The 20,274-nt window shown below is 46.6% G+C and overlaps 1 protein-coding gene across 2 annotated transcripts in view; it reads left to right on the forward strand.

Moving 5' to 3' along the window:
- Nucleotides 1-7,630, forward strand: part of ARMC3 (armadillo repeat containing 3) — a 91,593-nt gene extending 83,963 nt beyond the window's left edge. For both annotated transcript variants that reach the window (XM_069729556.1, XM_069729557.1), the window contains exons 17-19: nucleotides 2,404-2,607; nucleotides 3,977-4,139; nucleotides 7,355-7,630. In XM_069729556.1, coding sequence (XP_069585657.1) covers nucleotides 2,404-2,607; nucleotides 3,977-4,139; nucleotides 7,355-7,558 — 571 coding nt within the window. In that variant the 3' untranslated portion in view covers nucleotides 7,559-7,630. The remainder of the gene's footprint in view (nucleotides 1-2,403; nucleotides 2,608-3,976; nucleotides 4,140-7,354) is intronic.
- The last annotated feature ends 12,644 nt before the right edge of the window (nucleotides 7,631-20,274 follow it).

The following is a 20,274-nucleotide window of genomic DNA, read 5'->3' on the forward strand; positions in this document are numbered from 1 at the left end:
CCACTCCTGGTTTTGGCTTACAAATACTGATATAAAATATTGACCAAATTCTAAACGTGTGAACAGGTGGACTAATTTGGAGAAAAAGTATATGTAATTGGACTTTTACTGATGCCATGATACCAAACTATTTATTCCACTATATAACCTGCATGGTTAAAAAAACAAACAAAACAAAAGCAGAAAGAAATGGTTTTTTTGGGGTCAACCAGCCTTGCAACAAAAGAAAAAAATGAAATTAAAATTGATCAAAAGTCATACAAAACCCAATAAAAATTATTGAAACAAAAAAAAAAAAAATTATTGAAACAAAAAAAGTCATACAAAACCCAAAAATTGTATCAATAAAAATCTGTCCAGCAAAATACATGACGTAACATAACTTTTTTTTTATGGCAACACAAAAACAAATAATTTTTTTGCAAGTCGATGGAAAAATAAAAAAGTTATGGCTCCTTGAGATGCAACAACAAGATAGCTCGTTCCTCAAGCCCCAAACAGCCGATAATGTATTTTGTAATCTTTTGACATATATTGTGATTGGCTTGCTTCTCACACAAACACTGTGGCAAGTTTCATAGGAAACAAAACAACTAGTATGTTTTTGGAGTGTGAAACATCCCAAAGGGAATAAAGTCCATCAAGTTGATGCCTTTGGTCGGATTTGAATCCTTGACCTCAGCCCTGTAGAAATCCCACATAATAACTTGAAGCTCAGTGGCACTTGCCTTTGTCAAAATTTGTCAGGAATACCCTCTAAATAGTCATTTTCAGGCATAGTTTTGCTCAATACCACGTCTTTGTTTATTTTGCAAGTGCGTTTCAAGCAAAATTGGGGCTGTTGGCAACCATTGCTAGGGATTTGGCAGAAAGTGCAAGAATTATCCATTTTCTACTAGATATTAGCTAGTTGTCAGATTCTTTAGGAGAAAGATATCTTTTCCAGAGGTTTCCCTACAGTACGAAGGTTGGAGTTGACTCTTCTAAACACAAATCAGTAGTTTTATTTATGAATTTCCTGTAGTTTTTATTAGTTCAGTATTTCAACATCCAATTTTATCGTCAGCAGAGACTTTTCTATAGTTGATCTAAGTTCTAACTTAGTTCAAGACAATATTGCAAACAATATATCTTACAAGGTACATGTCTTCTCTTTGCTCCATGAAGGTCGGGTGGAACCTTTTTCATGCCGTTCTGTCAATGTGGTATTAATTAATCTGTCCAGAAATGTGTGATTTATGGGCACTAACTCTTATTGTAACCCAAATTTGTCACCGAAAGAAAAACATTTCTTTGTATATTTTTGCTATCCCATATACTACCCATTTTTGTTACATAGCTGTGTCGATAGGTCTCCTCTAATAAATGACAGAGGGGAACAATATATTTTAGAGGCCATGGTTTCTAAATTCGCTTGTGTCCTGCTTCCCGTCCAAGATTTGTCTTACAGCTGAGGAGCACAATCCTGTGTTGAAGCGTGTGTGCAGAACAACACAGCGTAAACCAGGAACATTAGGAAAGAGCTGTGATCATATAAGCTTACAATCTATAAGCGGAAAGGGGTAGATCGGAAGAGAGTGATGAGTAAGGACCTGCAACTTGGCCAAATGGAGTCAGTGTTGGAAAAGCCTTTGACTGGTGACTTTAAACTGTGTTATAATGTAAGGAGGTGAAGCACAAGAAGAGTCCGGGGGCGGTTACCTTCTCGGCTCCGTGCCTGGAACCATTGAGCTGTGCTACAGGCTCCCCAGGGGGCAGACTTAGAGACCGGGACAAAAAGGAAGCCGGGCTGAGAGCGGGAAAGGCGCGCACGCAAGGGTCAGAGCAGCGTGAGCAGCGGTCAGGGCAGGACGCAGCTGCACTCCGGGAAAAAGAGACAAATACAGGGAGATCGCCCAAAAAGACTGCATCTTGTGAGTACATGATAGCAGACTCTGCTGTGACTGGAGAGGTGCGCCTTGACACTGTTTAATTTTTTGTCTGTGACTAATGGAAATGGCCAATGGTTGTGGTTTTTATGTCCACCTGGGAAGATTGCTCTATTCAAAGGGGTAACTCCAGATGGAAAGCTAAAAACAGGATAGCTGATAAGGTGGTATGGTCGGCCAATGCCTTTAATTAAAAAATACCTAATTGATCAAGCAAGATAGACGCTCGTAGATGCTTTATACTGTGCATTTGTGGTATTACGCTCATTCTGTCTCAAGCATGTGATGAGCCGACTGTTATTGCAGGACTCTTTGGGATCCACCTTTTGACTTGATGTGGCTGTTTAGATCCTTTCTTAAACTTTCACAAAGTGTATTGGTCTTTGTATCAGTTTGCCTCCTACTAAAGCCATAAGCTAGCTCACAGTGTAAATGTCTTTTATGTGAATAAGAAATCTGTGTCAATCCATCTTAGCAAAATAAAGAGTAAAGTGAAGAAAGAAGAAGAAAAGAAGGAAGAAGATGAGACACCCCAAACGAAAACTCAGTCGGAGCCTGTTCCTCAGATAGCTCAGTTTTCTCCACCATTTGACCAAGATTTGGCTGACTATATCTCAGAAGTAACCCGGACAATCCTTCCTCTCCCGCACCCTAAGGAGCAGGTTGTTGCTTTGGCACAGTAAGTAAATCTCCCATGTAATGGACGTTTGTAAAATACAAAATGTCAAAAAGACCATGAAAAGTAATGGTGGCCAAAGACAAAAAGGTCATAGATCTTTAGCTAAAGGTGGTGACATCACAACAGAGCATTTTTGCTTCCTCGTGTACAGTAGTTGTTAAGTGCTGTGATCATAGGAATCAAGAAAGGTTTAAAGTGGGTTGTCTTGTGAAGACCCCTGTCCCCAGGCCCTTTTAGCACTTTTGGACTTCATTGCACCCTCTATGAGCTCTGTAAGAGCCCCCCATCTCTGGCAGACAGAAGCCGTTCATGTAGTGTTTCTCACACCTTTATATGCAAATTAACTCTCTTCAAGAAGGGAGCTACCCATATAGGTCAATGTCTGACGACTCATCCATGCCAGAAATGTATATGCAGACAGCTTTTTGATTAAAAGCTTTCTTTGCCCAAGTGCTAAATGAGTGCAGTATGCCAAGCAAAAAAATGCAGAGGATACTGTCTATTGCAAGCCCTCTCCAAAAAGGGAATAGCCCCCATTAGCTCTCCTCCTGACTGTTCCCTCAGCTTCTGCTCCTGATGTTCCTGGCAAAATGTCAACCACCAATCTGTGACTACTCTCTCCCTACTGAAGTCCCAGTTCGTAGTACTAAGACCAAACCTTCTTGCAAGGATGAATGGTTGAAAAATATGGATCTTCGTTAGGCTTGGTTTTTCTGCAATTTGCCACAGTTTTGCAGCCATGTGGCCTACTGTTGCCACCCACAAACTCTACATGAAATCCAGGCCCCAGACTCCTCACCTCAGTTCAGCCAAAACCAAACCGTATATGTCCCCAGCATGAATGATCCCGTTTTTGCTGTTTGTTTCCTGCCACCCATCTTAAACAAGTAAGGGTAATTTGGCGGTATACCGTGTCATATGCCATAAGAATGCCGGAGAAGGAAAACCAGTCTCCAGTGTATGTGCCGCTATGGAAATCTCTTAATTGTGTAGGTTAATGCTCGGCATTAAGCAACATGTTGAACTCTAGCCTAACCCTTTGCTGATAAATCCCTTCTTCCTCCCTAATTACATAATCATTAGATTTGCCTAATTTCAACAGACTTCAGGCTAAAATTGATTTCATTTTGAGCTTTTATGTTTGGCTTTTAATCTTACAGAAAAAATGCAGTTTAGCAGACAAAATGCCTAAATGGCTGCATACATTACCATCTTAATTTATTTAATGATCTGAGCGTAATTGCAGCAATCACTCAGCGGCCATTTGCAAAAAAGAAAAATAGCTACTTTTTGGTTTTTGATGGTACTTGAAAAAAATTTCATCAGAAAAAAATCTGAAAAGCGATGGATATGTTTTCATTTCACGAAGGTTTGTTGCGGAAAAGATGGGTGGACCTATAGCAAAAGATCGGCTGCATGAATTCAGCTGGGAGCTTCACGTTGGTGAGCTTAAGTATGAGCTGAAGTGCAATGTAATACCTATCGGAAAAATTAAGCGAGGAATATTCTATCATCGAGCCTTATTTTACAAGGTGAGTGTATCCACATGTCATCGGTGCTACAAGGTGTATCAGTATATACAGGTCTACTGTACATGAATGTAATGCAGCTCCAAGTAAACTCTGATGGTGCCTATAGACGTCTATAGAGCCGTGCTGTTCCTCTGTATGGCTTATATCATCAGATTCTGGATTAGGCCGGGGTCACAGGGTGTAGATTCTCTCATCTGACAAAATCAGGCCGATTATGCTAGTCACACTCTGATCAAACTCGATCAGAGTTTGATCATAGTGTGATCCGATTCTCTTGGATGAGAAGATAGAATGAAAAAGATGAAAACATTTTTTTTCCATCTGTGAAAATCAGACTGCACGCCGATGTCATCCGAGTTCAGTCAGGTGTTTCCCATGGACTCATTGATGTGTGTGGCTGAGGGTGATACGATAGTTGGATCTAACTCGAGCATGCTGCGATTTATTCATAAATCACTGAGTCGATCCTAGGAAAAAAAATTGGACATGTGCACAGCCGCATGGATTGATATTGGTCTGAGTGTGATCCGATGTTTTGTCTGATCACACTCGGAGCGAAAATATGGCCATGTGCACGGGCCGTAACTGTGGTAATCCTCCTACTTATAATATCTTTATTATAGAGTGGCATATAGAGTTCATATGGCTTTCTGCAGAAATCTGTGTACCTTTGTAATGTCTCCTTCCTATTCAATCAGTAACTCCTTTATCCTAAACATGGACATTTAAAGGCTTGTCCCATTAAATACATGTATCACCAATCCACTCTATTAGTAATAAATGTACGGCTACTGAGGGTCTGACTACTGGGAACCTAAGAAGCTTCCAAAGTCGCCTGTTTAAATGAATCAGAATGCTTGTGTGAGCACTGCTCTATTCTCTTCAGCTAGCTCCATCAGTCCTATAAAGGTGAGCAGAGTGGCGGTCACCAGGTACGGACAGCCCTGGCATTTGAAATCACACAGGCCCATGTTGTCCCCATCCCCATGAACCAGATAGGATATATTACTAATATTACCCTGGATGGAGGAAAGGAAGATTTTCTACAAGACCAATATTTCTAATGATACCCGTGGCCTGGTGGGGTAAGTGACAGTCAGCGACTTTGTGCTCCATCACAACTCTTAACAGTATGGGTGTTTTGAGAACACAGATTCTGTTAACAACGTAGCAGACAAGGCGGCCCATGACCAGACAGACCCTTCTGGCAATTGCCAGATGGCCAGTCCGGCCCTGGCAGTCACACATTTGTACACAGGAATCTTTGTTCATAGAATATTAGAGTTGGAAGGGATCTCCAGGGTCATCGTGTCCAACCCCCTGCTCAATGCAGGATCCACTAAACCATCTCAGACAGATGTCTGTCCAACCTCTATTTGAAGACTTCCATTGAAGGAGAACTCACCACCTCTTGCGGACACCTGTTCCACTCATTGATCACCCTCACTGTCAAAACATTTTTTTCTAATATCTAATCTGTATCTTCTCCATTTCAGTTTCTTGGGATCTTTTGGGTTCCCAGAGCCATAACTACATTGGGTGCAGTTGCACTTGGGCCATAAAACCTTGTGGGGAGGCACACAAAGTCCCTTTTGACTCATAAGGGAAGGCCAATACTATTAAAGATCTATGATAGTTGGGGGCTCTGTTGGAAATATTGCGTTGGTCCCACTAACTGCATGTTATACCTCTATGGCTCACCTTCATTGGACCCTCTGCTTTCACACATTTTTTACCTATCCTGTGCATAGGTAATAATTATATTCAGTAGGAAAATCTCTTTAAGGAGGTTTCAGCTAAATTTGTGCAGTCACCTGTGACTGCAGATTGCTGCATCCTGGCAATGTGCACACTGTCAAGATTGCGCTCCGTTACATGGCCAAGTGCTTATTATACGATTTGCGTAGTTGCAGGCACGTGCCAACTGGTTTCTCATCCACTACTCTCAAAAGAAGGCAAAGTTGCTAGTCAACACATGATTGCATCTATGCAGATTGCATACTTATGGTCACGTGATAACCGCTCAATCAGCAATGCAAAATCCATACAGTGTGCACATTGCCAGGACTCCGTAATCTGCAGTCATATAGAGTGACTGCACAAACTTAGCTGAAGCACAGAAAAAAAACCTTATTACCGGGACAGTAGTTATAATTGCCTAAAATGAAAATAGCCCCCTCGGAGAGGAAGAGGACTTGAACTCTAGGCCACCTAGTGAAAGTAACAATCCTAAAAGTAAGTATCTACCCTTTAACAAGCCTAGCCACATGACTGAAGAATGTAACTAAGCCAGACACTCTTTTTGCAGACACGTTTCCGAATGTTTGCCCCTCTTCAGTGAAAAGGAAGAGGTCTGATTCAGTTGAATGACAGACTTCTGATGAGGGTCTCAGGGGGAAATGTTTCTCTAGGTGGCACTGAAGTTCAAGTCCTCTTGCTATCTGGAGAGAGCATTTGCATATATAATTTCCCAGGGGAGCATTGCATGGCCTATAAGTCTCTTTACACTGACTTAGCACCTTCCCCCTTAGACCCGAATCACAAAATAGAGTGACAGACTGCTGCCGGTGAAGTCTGATCTCTAGTGCCAACTGTACAGCTGGTGTCAACTGGATGCGGCAATGATAAAAAGACTTGGTTTAGATACTATTGATTAAGAACATCGCCAGTAGGGTGATAATGTATTGTGTAGGCACAAAGGAGAAACAATTGCACGCTCACCTTCACCTTTTGTATAAGGACACAACGTCTACTGAGTCCATGAAAATACCAGCTCCTACTGCCAATCCTGCAGGTGTAGGAGGATCTACCTTGTCTGCACACAAACTGAAAAGGAGTTCCAATGGCGTTGGATCTTACGACTGCACTGCTGGTGTGGAGGAACTTCTGAGTTGTTATTACAACGTGTTTCTGGGTTTCTGGGTTGGACTAACGGAAGTGTGATGTATTATACTTGATGGAGGGGTCAGTCTGACACTGAAAAAATAAAGATGCACATAATAAGCTGTAAAATCCAACTCCATTGTAAAACTTTGTAACTTTATGTAAACTTGTGAGTGGTTTGGAGGATTGAAGAAAAGAATTTAAGGTCCCTTTAAAGGCAGACTATAATATAAGCAAAAGGTGAATATGAGACTTAGTGGCAGTATGTTCCCATTAGATGTGATGTCCACAGCCAGTGCCTCTTTCCTTGTAATGATATGCTGCTGTCCTAGGCTATAGCTGACAGAATTGGCATCGGTTGTTCCCTGACACGTGGAGATTACGGCCGAGCGTGGAATGAAGTGAAGTTACTGGAGGAATCCATTCGTGCAGGAACCAAATCATCACCGGAGACGTATATTGTGGACCTCGTGTATCAGCCGGGTCGATTGATGAGACCTGGAAGTGTGGAGGCCGATCACTATCAGCACATCTAGTGCACATTCATCCTGCTATATTTATTTTCCTCTGCTTGCCATACACTTTATCAAATAAATGCTTCTATATTACTCTGTGGGTGATTCCAAATTTTTACAGGACTTCTGTTTATTTCAATATGGGCTGTTTCACATTTTCTTGTCATCCCTGGGAATACTACATTTACCAAATGGTTGGATCAAAAACTAGATTAATCCACAGGATACATTTGAGATATCTGGGGGTCTCTCACTGTTCACTAGAATGAGGGTCCTGAGCCCCAGGTTTGAATAGTGGTGGATAAATGCTATTCATAGTCCAACACTCATAAGCTGCATATTTATTTTTTATTTTGGTGTATTTTTCTTATGTGGGTTTTTGAAGATAATTTTTTTTCACCAATTTGAAAACAATATCTTATTTTGTGAGCGTTATATAGACAAAAAAGGGAAACTATATGGCAAAATAGTATTTAATTGTCAACATAGTTTCTGTGCAATGCAGGCTGTCAATGCCAGGCATTTTAGTGGCATAGAAAGTATAAAAGGCTTTTCCAAGATTTTGATATACATTGCCTATCCTTATACACCATTAATTTGATATTGATAATGTCACGATTCTTCCGCTCAGTGTGTCTTGTACACGGTCACTGACAGCTCAGGCATCCAATCTGCTGATCCTGGTCTAGAGGAGGAGTCAGTTTAGTCTGGTGCAGACAAGAGACAGGAAAGGAGCAGAGAAAAGATTAAGAGCTCAAGGAGGCTGTGATTGGGCCTCTTAGGAGCCATAGCGCAGAGACCAGGCACCTGGAGCCCGAGGCTGCGGGGAGCTGCAAGCCCCACAGCAGAACCGGAGGGCAAAGGACCCTATGTAAATTTCCCATACACCTGAGGTACAGCAGCAGTTAGAGCCTGGAGTCACCCTGTCAGAGACCCCAAGAGAATGGCCCAAGTTGCCTACCGTGCAGGTACTGTCCCAGGACAGGAGAGAAAGGGGTACCTTGCCAGCAAGCTACAGGTAGCAAGGGACCAGAAAACCAGCGCATAGTGGAAGGCTCCCAACCTGACCTCCCAAGGGGATTTCCACTTGTTTTCGAGCTGCCTGGACTCCTTCTGTACTTGTTGCCGGTACCCTGGACTGTGGCCTGCTACCATCAGTAAACCAGGTAAAGACTGCAACCCTGTGTCCTCCGTTATTTATCGGCAACCCATCATCCTTGCCATACACCTTGGGAGCCCTGGGGACCCTGCTGCACCTGTGGGTAGCATCACCATCTTGCTGCAACAACATCACCTCAGAGGACCCCTTTAACCAGTGTCGGTCCCTACTGACCAAACACCACAGGTGGCATCACAAACACACTTTATTCCAAAATACCCTTTAAAAACCTTTCCCCTTGAGTGCCCAGGTTGCTGCCACCGTGACCACCCCTTTAACTGCAACTGGACCTGGGGCCGAGTACCCCAGGCCCTGGCGGGCGAATAGCGTGTGTCTGCTCAAACTGTCATATACAGACTCCATGATGAGGATGGTATGAGTGCCCGACGTCCACAAGTGGGTGTTGTGTTTACAGCCCAACACCATGCTGAACAATTGGCATTTGTCAGAGAACACCAAGATGGGCAGATTCGACATTGGCACCCTGTGCTCTTCAAGGATGAGAGCTGGTTCACACTGGCAAAACCAAAAAAGGGATATGCACAGAAAGAGGATAACCTTTTTCAAATATTTATTTAATTATTAAGATATACATGAACAAAAACAGACCAAACAACTACAACATATTAAAAACATTTAAAAAAAAACTATTGCTAGTAAGAACCTGACCATAGATAGTGGTCTTTTCCCAAAATAGTCACAATGCATCAAAGAAACCATCAGGATAGTCCAAAGTGAGGCATAAATGTAAGAAATAATGATCTGTGATGCTCATTAGTACAATACCTCCATTGATGGTGTGCTGCCAGCCAAAGGAACAAATAATAAACTGCGCTGTTTATGAGACAATGTCTATAATAAATGTATCAGCAAGTGGAGCGCCCCCGTAGGGCTAGGGGTACTCGGAACCGGGCCCTTCGGTTCTCAAGGGGGATGTCACGGTGGCTGACCCGGTCCATGGCCCTCGGGAGGTCCGTTAATAAAAGGGAAGGTCTTTAAAGGGATAATGTTCATGACGCCACCTGTGGTATTCGGTCAGAGTGACCGACGCTGCTGTGCTGGGGTGATGTTATGGCAGCTAGTTGGTATACCTTCCCACAGGTGAAGTATGTCCCCAGGGGTTCCCAGTGTGTGGATGGTGGATGGTGTGAGGTGCAGTGAAGAACGAGGATACAAGGTTGCAGTCTCTTTACCTTTACTGAAGGCTTCAGCTTCCACAGTCCAGAGCACCAGATCACAGGGCAGGCAGAGTCCGGCCGGTCTGAAGGCAAATCAGTCGTAGCCTTCAAACTCCAAGGAGGATGGGGCTTTATCAAAGAAAAAGGACTATTCGTCCACCGCAGGGATGTAGAATCTCACCAGATCACAGGGCAGACAGAGTCCAGCCGGTCTGAAGGCAAATCCAGAGTCCCCTTATTTGACCGCCTAGGTGTTGTAGTACCTCCCTGCTGTGCGTCTCGGTAAGGTCCTCACAACTGTTGTGGATGTTATGTCTTTCTCTCTCTGTCCCCCTGATGGTAAGGATAGGACAAACCCGTATGACTGATGGCCTGAGGCTTTTTACAGGGACTCTAGCACGCCCCGGCTCCCACAGTTGCCACCGTGCCTCCTGGGTAAAAGGTTGGGCAACTAATATGGAATTAGCTGTCCTGCTGGTCTCTGGACTCAGGCTTGGAGGTGATGACTCCCTCGGTGTTTCGGCTACTGGCTACTGTGCCTCAGAAGGAGGCAGCCGTTTACAGGGCAGAACTCCTTCTGGTTTCCTCTCCTTTTGCTATGACTTCGTTTCTCACTCTCTGCAACACAATTCTCCTTCAATGTCTCTTTCTTAGGATGCTGCCTCATCGGTAGGCAGGCGCAGCTCCGTGTCCTTCTGTCTAGGCCTCTGACAGGATCCCACCCCTGTCAGGGACCCACTTCCTGAGTGGAGCTCAGATAGTAGCTCACTGGGTGAAGCCCAGCTCGCTTCTGCCTGGATCAAAACCCAGTCCGCTTCTGACTAACTTCCTATCCATACCACCAGTTTTACCTAATTGTGAAGAGTGCCCTACTAAATAGGAGCATAGCTCCCCCTTGTGTACTGGAGTGTGAAGTGTGGTGTATGGTATGTGATACCTGGTAAAGTGATCACAGGGCAGGCAGAGTCCGGCCGGTCTGAAGGCAAATCCAGAGTCCCCTTATCCAGGTGGAAATCAATAGCCTTCCTCTAGCGCCTAGGTGTTGTAGTTACTTACTGCTGAGCTTCCCATAAGGTCCTCACAACTGTTGTTGGTGTTCTAGATGTTATGTCTTTCTATCTGTCCCCCAGATGGATAGGAACAACCCGTATGACTGATGGCCTGAGGCTTTTTACAGGGACTCTAGCATGCCCCAGCTAGTTCCACCGTGCCTCCTGGGTATAGGTTGGGCAGGTAACGTGGAATTAGCTGTCCTGCCAGTCTCTGAAGTAAAGAGTAGAGATCCTTACTCCCTCGGCATTCTGGCTACCGGATTACTGCGCCTCAGAAGGAAGCTGCCTGCTCCTGGCTAGTATCCCTCTGATATTCCTCTCCTGAGCTCTGCTTTCCTGCACACTCTCTGCAATATGTTCGCTTTAGTGTCTTCTTCCAGGAGCTGCAGCACTTCAGGCTCCAGAACTCTGTCCTGTCCCTCTGTCCTCCTGACAGGAACTGAACTCTGAACCCCTTTTCCCTCCAGATCAGGATGTTTTATAGGGGAGTTCACCTAAAACAGGCTTAGAGCTCCCCCTTCTGGTCTGGAGTGTGAACATGTTGCATGCTGTTCCTTCTGGTCTGGAGTGTTCCATCACTGCTGTTTTTAATATTTTTTGTTACTGTTCCTAATAAAATGTATAAGATTTTTGTATGATGAGGTCTTTGTGCAAATTTTTGTAGGTTTAAATGTGTTTACCTGGTAAAGTGATGACATTACTGCAACGACCAGGACCCTGGGGCGCTGCACAAGAAATATCTAAGCATTTAGACACATTAGTAAGCCACTCCATATGTGCTTTGGGCCAAGATAACAGCCATTTACCAAATAAAGTTCATGTTTATAAAGGCAAAAACAGAGTTAGGCAGCCATGAGAATCCTGATGGAAAGAATAGTAAGTGCCACTGGGGAAACAAGCTCCACGCATATCGACACATATAGGGTGTCTTCCTCAGGGTAGTGATTCGACATTGGCACCCTGTGCTCTTCACAGATGAGAGTTGGTTCACACTGAACACGTGACAGACATGACAGAGTCTGGAGAAGCCGTGGAGAATGTTCTGCTGCCTGCAACATCCTCCAGCATCTGCTCACCAGGTCCCAGGGGCAGGTGGATTCTGCCAGTTCAGTAACTGAACGTGCGTCCTCGTATGAAGTCACTGTCATGCGCTGGTGAGTATGCACCTCAAATGGATGGAGGAGACTATGCCGCTGGACGGCGGCCAGGTAAGGAGAGCATTTTTTGTTTTTTATTTTTACTGAAAGCAGCAAGCCACAATATTTAGACATATTGGAAAGGATCATGGGACACACAGGGCAGGATAGAGACAGATGAGATATCCGCAGCATCATGGTACACATGGGGCAGGATCATGGGACACATGGGGCAGGATCATGGGGCACAATCATGGGACAGGTGGGGCAGGGTCATGGGACAAGTGGGGCAGGGTCATGGGACAAATTGGTCAGGATGGAGACAGATAAGGCAGGATCATGGGACACATGGGGCAGGATGGAGACTGATGAGACAGGATTATGGGACACATGGGGCAGGTTCATGGGACACATAAGGCAGGTTCATGGGACACAAGGGGTAGGATGGAGACAGATGAGACAGGATCATAGGGCAGGATCATGGGACACATGGTGCAGGGTCATGGGACAGATGGGGCAGGATCATGGGACAGAATAATGGGACACATGGGGCAGGATCATGGGACACATGGGCAGGATCATGGGAGAAATGGGGCGGGATCATGGGACAGATGGGGTATGATCATGGGACACATGGGCAGCATCATGGGAGAGATGAGCAGGATCATGGGAGAGATGGAGTGGGAACATGGGAGAGATGGGCGGGTTTATGGGAGACATGGGGCAGGATCATGGAGAGATGGGGCAGGATCATGGGAGAGATGGGGCATGATCATGGGAGAGATGGAGCAGGATCATGGGACAGATGGAGCATGATCATGGGACACATGGGGCAGGATCATAGGACACATGAGGCAGAATGATTACCTGTATTACCTATATACTATATACAGCGATCCTGTGTATAATGTCATTGGTGAGCCCTGTGTTACTGGTACACTATACATTATAGACAGAGCTCCTGTGTATAATGTAACTGGTGATCACTGTATTACCTGTACACTGACACTGTATACAGAGCTCCAGTGTATAAAGTTACAGGTGATCACTGTATTACCTGTATTACACTGTATACTATGTACAGAGCTCCTGTGTATAATGGCACTTATGGTAATATTAGTATTGTGTTTTTTTTTAAATTAATGATCAGTATTCTAGTATTTGTTCACTATGTACTAGTAATGTACTGGTCATAATGTGGCAGTATTTGTCCCCTGTATGTGGTATTATTAGGTCGCTATGTGGTGGTAATATGTGGTCTGGTCATGGTGTGGTGGTATTTGTTCCTTGTATGTGGCATTAGTCAGTCACTATGTGGTGGTAATATGTGGTCTGGTCATGGTGTAATGGTATTTGTCCCTTGTATGTAATATTATTGATCATTTAAAAAATTGAAAAATGAATAAAAATATTCCTAAAAGAGTATTGGAAATTTTAAGAAATGTTTAATAGGTTAGAGTAGAGTATGGTCTGGCCAAAAGAGTCTACCTTGTCATGGTTGCTGTAACGGGGTCTAACAAGCTGGGGTACCTCTTTCAGTACCACCCCGTGTTTCAGGAGGTCCACTCTGCTTTTGCTGGATTCTGAATGAAGGACGCTGGCTGGAATTCCTTGGTTACGTGAGAGCATATAAAAGCTGACTGCTACCTCACGTATTTCCAGTCTAAAAGAACTCACTTTATTTACAGCACACAGAATATATAACACAGATACACAGGGCAGGCCAATAGAAAAGCAGGCCAGACATACATTACAATAGCCGCAGGGGGCCGGAGCCTGCTGATATTTACTGGGGGAATTACAAAGGTGGGGGAGGACAGAAGGGGGATATCTTGTCCTCTCTGCCCAGGGGCGCAGCCTATGGACTGATGCATTTCACATGGAATCTATTATACATAATATATACTGCATAACATATTCTTGGTGCTGGGGGTTCTGTAACACGGCTCCCCTTTTCAGCGACGCGATCGGCATACACAGTCTGATCCTTAACGGATCGGTTTGGGGATGACCGAAGTTTATGGGGTTGGTACAAGTTCCGTTTGTTGACTTAGTCCATCAGCATTACCGTTTTGTTTGCCGGGTCTGTAGTGGATGGTGAAGTCCAGAGGTTGTAGCGCTAAACTCCACCGCAGTAATCTGGCGTTGTCTCTGGAGACCTGATTAAGCCAGACTAGGGGATTATGGTCCGTTAGGAGGGAAAACTGTCATCCATACAAATATGGTTGTAACTTTTTGAGTGCCCATACTATTGCCAGGCACTCCTTATCGATGGCCGCATAGCTCACTTCACGGGGCAGTAATTTCCGACTCAGGTAAGCTACCGGGTGCTCTTGGCCGTCCGGCCCGACTTGGCTTAGTACTGCCCCCAATCCAAACATAGAAGCGTCTGTGTGAACAAGGAAACGTTTAGTTGGATTGGGTGCGGCCAATACAGGGGTATTGGTGAGGGCGTCCTTTAGCTGGCGGAAGGCTTCCTCACACTCTGGGGTCCAGGTTACCTGGCGGGGTTGGTTCTTACGGGTCAGATCAGTGAGGGGCTTGGCCACGCTGCTGTAATCGGGAACGAATTTCCTGTAATACCCCGCTGTCCCTAGAAACGCCATGACCTGGGTTTTAGTGCGTGGGGTGGGCCATTTGGCTATGGCCTCAATCTTGGCTGGTTCTGGTCTCTGTTTCCCACTTCCCACCCAATGCCCTAAATACTGAACCTCTGCTTTGCCCACGTGACACTTGTTTGGGGTCAGGGTGATTCCGGCCTTGTGGATCCTGTCTAATACTGTCTCTAGGTGACTTAGATGCTCTTCCCATGTCGCGCTGTAGATGGCGATGTCATCCAGGTAGGCACACGCATAGTCCTGGAGACCATCCAGAAGCCGGTCAGCCAGCCTCTGGAAGGTCGCCGGGGCAGTCTTCATCCTGAATGGCATAACTCGAAACTGGAATAAGCCAAACGGGGTGACAAATGCCGACTTGGGAATAGCATCAGGACTAAGGGGAATCTGCCAGTAGCCTTTGCATAGATCGATGGTGGTCAAATACTTTGCCCCTGCCAGCCGGTCTAACAAGTCATCCACACGAGGCATGGGATACGCATCTGTCACTGTTTTCTCATTGAGCTTACGATAGTCTACACAAAACCGTGTACTCCCATCCTTCTTGGGCACTAACACTACGGGGGATGCCCAGGGACTATCTGACTTTTCAATGACCCCTAAACGCAACATCTCTTGTATCTCTTGTCGCATCCCTTCTTGTACAGACTCAGGGATGCGGAAGGGGGGTTGTCGCAGGGGGGTCTGATCCTTGGTCTCAACCTTGTGTTGTGCCAGGTGAGTGTACCCGGGTTTCCCCGAAAACATCCTCTGTCGCTGCCTCAACAACTCCTCCGCCTGCTGTCTCTCCCGGGGGCCTAGGTCTTCACCCAAGTGTACCTGGTCCCATGTTTTAGACTGAGTCCTCTCCCCTAAGACATCAGGCAAGGGAAGTCCGGCTAAATCCTCTGCTTCAGGTGCACAGATGGCCTCTACCTCTTCAGGGCGCTCCCGATAGGGCTTCAGCATATTCACGTGGAACACGCGGATAACCCTGGGGTCGTCATAATCGGTGACATTATAGGTGGTGTCGGCTATTTTCCCCACTACCTGGTAGGGCCCCTGCCATGCAGCTTGGAACTTGTTCTGCCTAGTGGGCTCTAGCACCAGTACCTTCTGCCCTATTTCCAAGGTGCGCTCTCTGGCCCTCCGATCGTACCATACGCGCTGGCGCCGCTGGGCCACCTGCATGTTCCCACGTACAGCCTGGGTCAGCTCCTGTAGGCGGTCCCGGAATTCCAGCACATAGGGTACAATAGGTACCCCTTCTATGATGCCCTCCCCTTCCCAGTGTTCTAGCACTAAGTCTAGGGGTCCCCTTACCCGTCTCCCGTATACCAGTTCGAATGGGGAGAACCCCGTGGATTCTTGGGGCACCTCACGATAGGCAAACAGGAGGTGAGGCAAGAATTTCTCCCAGTCCCTGTAGGTCCTGGTAAAAGTCCCAATGAGTTGTTTTAACGTCCCGTTAAAGCGTTCACACAACCCATTGGTTTGCGGGTGGTACGGGGCGCTTCTAATGGACTTTACGCCGCACAGCTTCCACAGTTGGTTGGTCACCTCTGTTGTAAACTGGGTACCCTGGTCTGAGATAATCTACCGGGGAAATCCAACCCGTGAGAAAACCTGGAGCAGGGCAGCCGCCACTGTCTCTGCCAGTATGTTAGGTAACGCAACTGCCTCTGGATACCATGTGGCATAATCTACCACTGTCAATATATACCTTTTCCCTGACGGACTAGGTTTGGCTAATGGCCCTATCAGATCGACCGCTACTCGGCTAAATGGTTCCTCCACAATGGGGAGGGGGCGTAATTTGGCCTTGCATCGATCTCCCCTCTTGCAAATGCGCTGGCAACTGTCACAGGTCTGGCAGTATTGACGAACATCATAGGTTACCCCCAGCCAAAAGAAGTTTTGTGTCAGACGATGCCTGGTGCGACTGACGCCGAAGTGCCCGGCCAAGGGTATGTCATGAGAGATTCGCAGTAACTCCTGCCTATACTGCTTGGGAACTACCAGCTGTCATTTTATAGTGGGGTTCGTCCCTGTGTGGTGCTGCTCTGTGATCCGGTAGAGGAGTTCCTGCTTCCATATAAACTGTTCCCCTTCCAGTACCCCTCTCCCCTCCTGTGCCTTCCCACAATATCCCTCCAATGAAGGATCCTCAGTAACTCCCTCTTAAATTCATCTGGGGTGGCCCAAGAAATGTGTCTGGCTATGGGAATAAGTGTAGGGCTGGGATGTCTTACCTGGGCCTCCTCTGAGTGTGATTCCGCCTCTGCAGCTCGAGCTTATAAAGCAAAAGAAGGCTGACAGCACTCACTCAAATGGGGCACTCGTTCCACGTCCAGGGAACCCCTCCTGGATATAGCATAGACTCCAAAGTAGAGGGACAGCGCTCCAGCCGGGTGTTTAAGGTCCAATAATCTTTATTTCAGCCATAATAAAAACAGCCAACAGCAACGTTTCGAGCATACAATCGTTCTTTTTCCGCCTCCGCAGCTCGAGCTTGTCTCCGGGTGGTCACAGGATATGTCTCAGCCAGAGGGGCAACCGAGAAGGCAGACAACATGGGCCCCAAGTCATTTCCCAGCAAAACGTCTGCAGGCAAATCCTCCATCAAGCCGACCTCAACAAGGCCATCCCCAACTCCCCAGTTCAAGTGAATCCTGGCAGTGGGCAGTCGATGTATGGCTGCCTGCACGGGGTTTACTTCGTGCAGCACTTCCTCCATGTCTTCCACCCCTTGGTTAGTTGTAGCCCCCAATGCCAGGTCAGCTTCGCCTTGGTAGCAGTGTACAGCGGCCCGGCGGTAGGTAGCTGTTCCCGCCTTTGGCCACTGGGTATGCTGAGTCCGGTTGGGACATTGTCTTTGCAGGTGGCCCAGCTGACGGCAGGTGTGGCATCGCACCCCAGGGGAACTGTGGTAGGCCGGGTTTCTAGCTGGTCCCCCTACAATCTTCTGTGGTTTGGGGCCCTCCAGGTCCATGGGCGAACCCCTAGTGACCATCTTTGATCCTGACAACTGAGGCCTCCTGGCGTCATGGTGTTCATCGGCCAGACAAGCGGCTTCCTCAAGAGTCATTGGCCGCCTGTCCCGAAGCCATTCCTGTGTCTCTGGGTTTAGTCCATTAAAGAATCGTTCTAACAAGAAGAGCTGGAGGACGTCCTCCTTAGTGGTTGCTTGGCTCCCTTGTACCCACTGTAGCAGTAACCGCCGTAATTTACAGGCCCATTCAGCGTGGGTATCGGTTACTCGTTTTATAAGTCCGCGGAACTTTTGGCGGTATGCCTCTGGTGTCAGCGCATACCGGGCCAAGATCACTTCTTTGATCCGCTCATAGTCCATACAGTCCTCATCAGGTATCGTGCGATAGGCGTCCGCTGCCCGGCCTGTCAGCTTGCTGGCCTGAATCTGAACCCGTTCCTCCGGCTTCACTTGATGAAGGGCACACTGCCGCTCAAAGTCCTGCAGAAAGCCATCAATGTCTTCCTCTGCCTCCCCCAACTGTCGGAAGGCATTATACTGGATCTTTTTGTGGCTTACTGTTGAAGGTACCTGGGCGGAAGCCAGAGCTCCCCCTGCTCACTGACTCTCCTCTCTCCGCTCTGCCATCTCCATCTTGGCCAGCTCCACTTTGGTCCGCTCTACCATCTCCATCTTGGCTAGCTCTATCCTGGTCCGCTCGGCCATCTTTTCCTTCAGATCAGTACGCACATCAGCCATCACCTCTCGTATGATCTCTACTGCAGGGTTTGGGCCATAGAACGCCAGTCTGTTCTTTACCTTCCTCTGGAATTCAGTCTCCTCCACGTTCACATTGGGGGGCGCTGCACTGTCATGTTCCATGATGGCTGCTATCAAATCCGCTTTTGTTTTGTTGCTGGCGATTAACCCTCGGGCTTCCACCAGATCTTTTAATGTAGTCCTCTTTAACTTCTGGTAGTTGTCTGTTATGTTTGCTAATGACAGGTGTTATGAAGGCAATCCAGAAACACAGTGTGCTTAGCGATCAGAGCGCACACAGTGATCTGACAAATACCCAAAAATACAAGAACGAGCTCTGAGACGTGGAAACTCTGTAGACTGCACACCTGATCCTATCCTAAACACAACTAAAAGCGGCTGTGGATTGCGCCTAACAACTACCTAGGCAACTCGGCACAGCCTAAGAAACTAGCTAGCCTGAAGATAGAAAAATAGGCCTGACTTGCCCCAGAGAAATTCCCCAAAGGAAAAGGCAGCCCCCCACATATAATGACTGTGAGTAAGATGAAAAGACAAAACGTAGGGATGAAATAGATTCAGCAAAGTGGGGCCCGATATTCTAGGACAGAGCGAGGACAGTAAAGCGAACTTTGCAGTCTACAAAAAACCCTAAAGCAAAACCACGCAAAGGGGGCAAAAAAAACCCACCGTGCCGAACTAACGGCACGGCGGTACACCCTTTGCGTCTCAGAGCTTCCAGCAAAACAAAAGACAAGCTGGACAGAAAAAAAGCAACAAAAAAGCAAAAAGCACTTAGCTATACAGAGCAGCAGGTCACAGGAACAATCAGGAGAAGCTCAGATCCAACACTGAAACATTGACAAGGAGCAAGGATAGCAGCATCAGGCGGAGTTAAGTAATGAAGCAGTTAACGAGCTCACCAGAACACCTGAGGGAGGAAGCTCAGAAGCTGCAGTACCACTTGTGACCACAGGAGTGAATTCAGCCACTGAATTCACAACAGTTGTCTTCCATTCATTCCTTTCCTCCTGTAGAAGGGGTATCAGATCCCGCTGTCTGCCACCAGTGTAACGGGGTCTAACAAGCTGGGGTACCTCTTTCAGTACCACCCCGTGTTTCAGGAGGTCCACTCTGCTTTTGCTGGATTCTGAATGAAGGACGCTGCCTGGAATTCCTTGGTTACGTGAGAGCATATAAAAGCTGACTGCTACCCCACGTATTTCCTGTCTAAAAGAACTCACTTTATTTACAGCACACAGAATATATAACACAGATACACAGGGCAGGCCAATAGAAAAAACAGGCCAGACATACATTACAATAGCCGCAGGGGGCCGGAGCCTGCTGATATTTACTGGGGGAATTACAAAGGTGGGGGAGGACAGAACAGGGGCGCAGCCTGTGGACTGATGCATTTCACATGGAACCTATTATACATAATATATACTGCATAACATATTCTTGGTGCTGGGGGTTCTGTAACAGTGGCGTCTTAAAAAATTTTTCGCCGAAACAAAAGCTGCTGGCTAAGTATGTGATCTGGTTTTCGATGGGAACTGTTAAGATTGATGAGGACGTGGCGCAGAGAAAGGAGTTTTTTCAAGAGTGGGCGGTTGGACTGTGGAAGGTTTGAGGGCTGGAGGTGGATTTGGTGGGTGGATCCTGGGTGGAGTCTCAAGGGGGTCCTAAAATTTTGCCAGTATGGGGCCCTGAAGTTCCTGGTGGCAGCCCTGCCTCCGACAGTCAAGTAACGAAGACCCATGAAGAGATGGCGACCAGAGGAGCACACTTGCGGTTGCAGAGGGACAGCGCAAGTGAGCAGGGCTGTCACTTCCGGTTATAAAATTCAGTACTGGGGCTGGCCTGGGCTACGACCTCAGGTGGG

Source organism: Ranitomeya imitator, chromosome 6 (genome assembly GCF_032444005.1).
Source record: "Ranitomeya imitator isolate aRanImi1 chromosome 6, aRanImi1.pri, whole genome shotgun sequence".
NCBI lineage: Eukaryota > Metazoa > Chordata > Amphibia > Anura > Dendrobatidae > Ranitomeya > Ranitomeya imitator.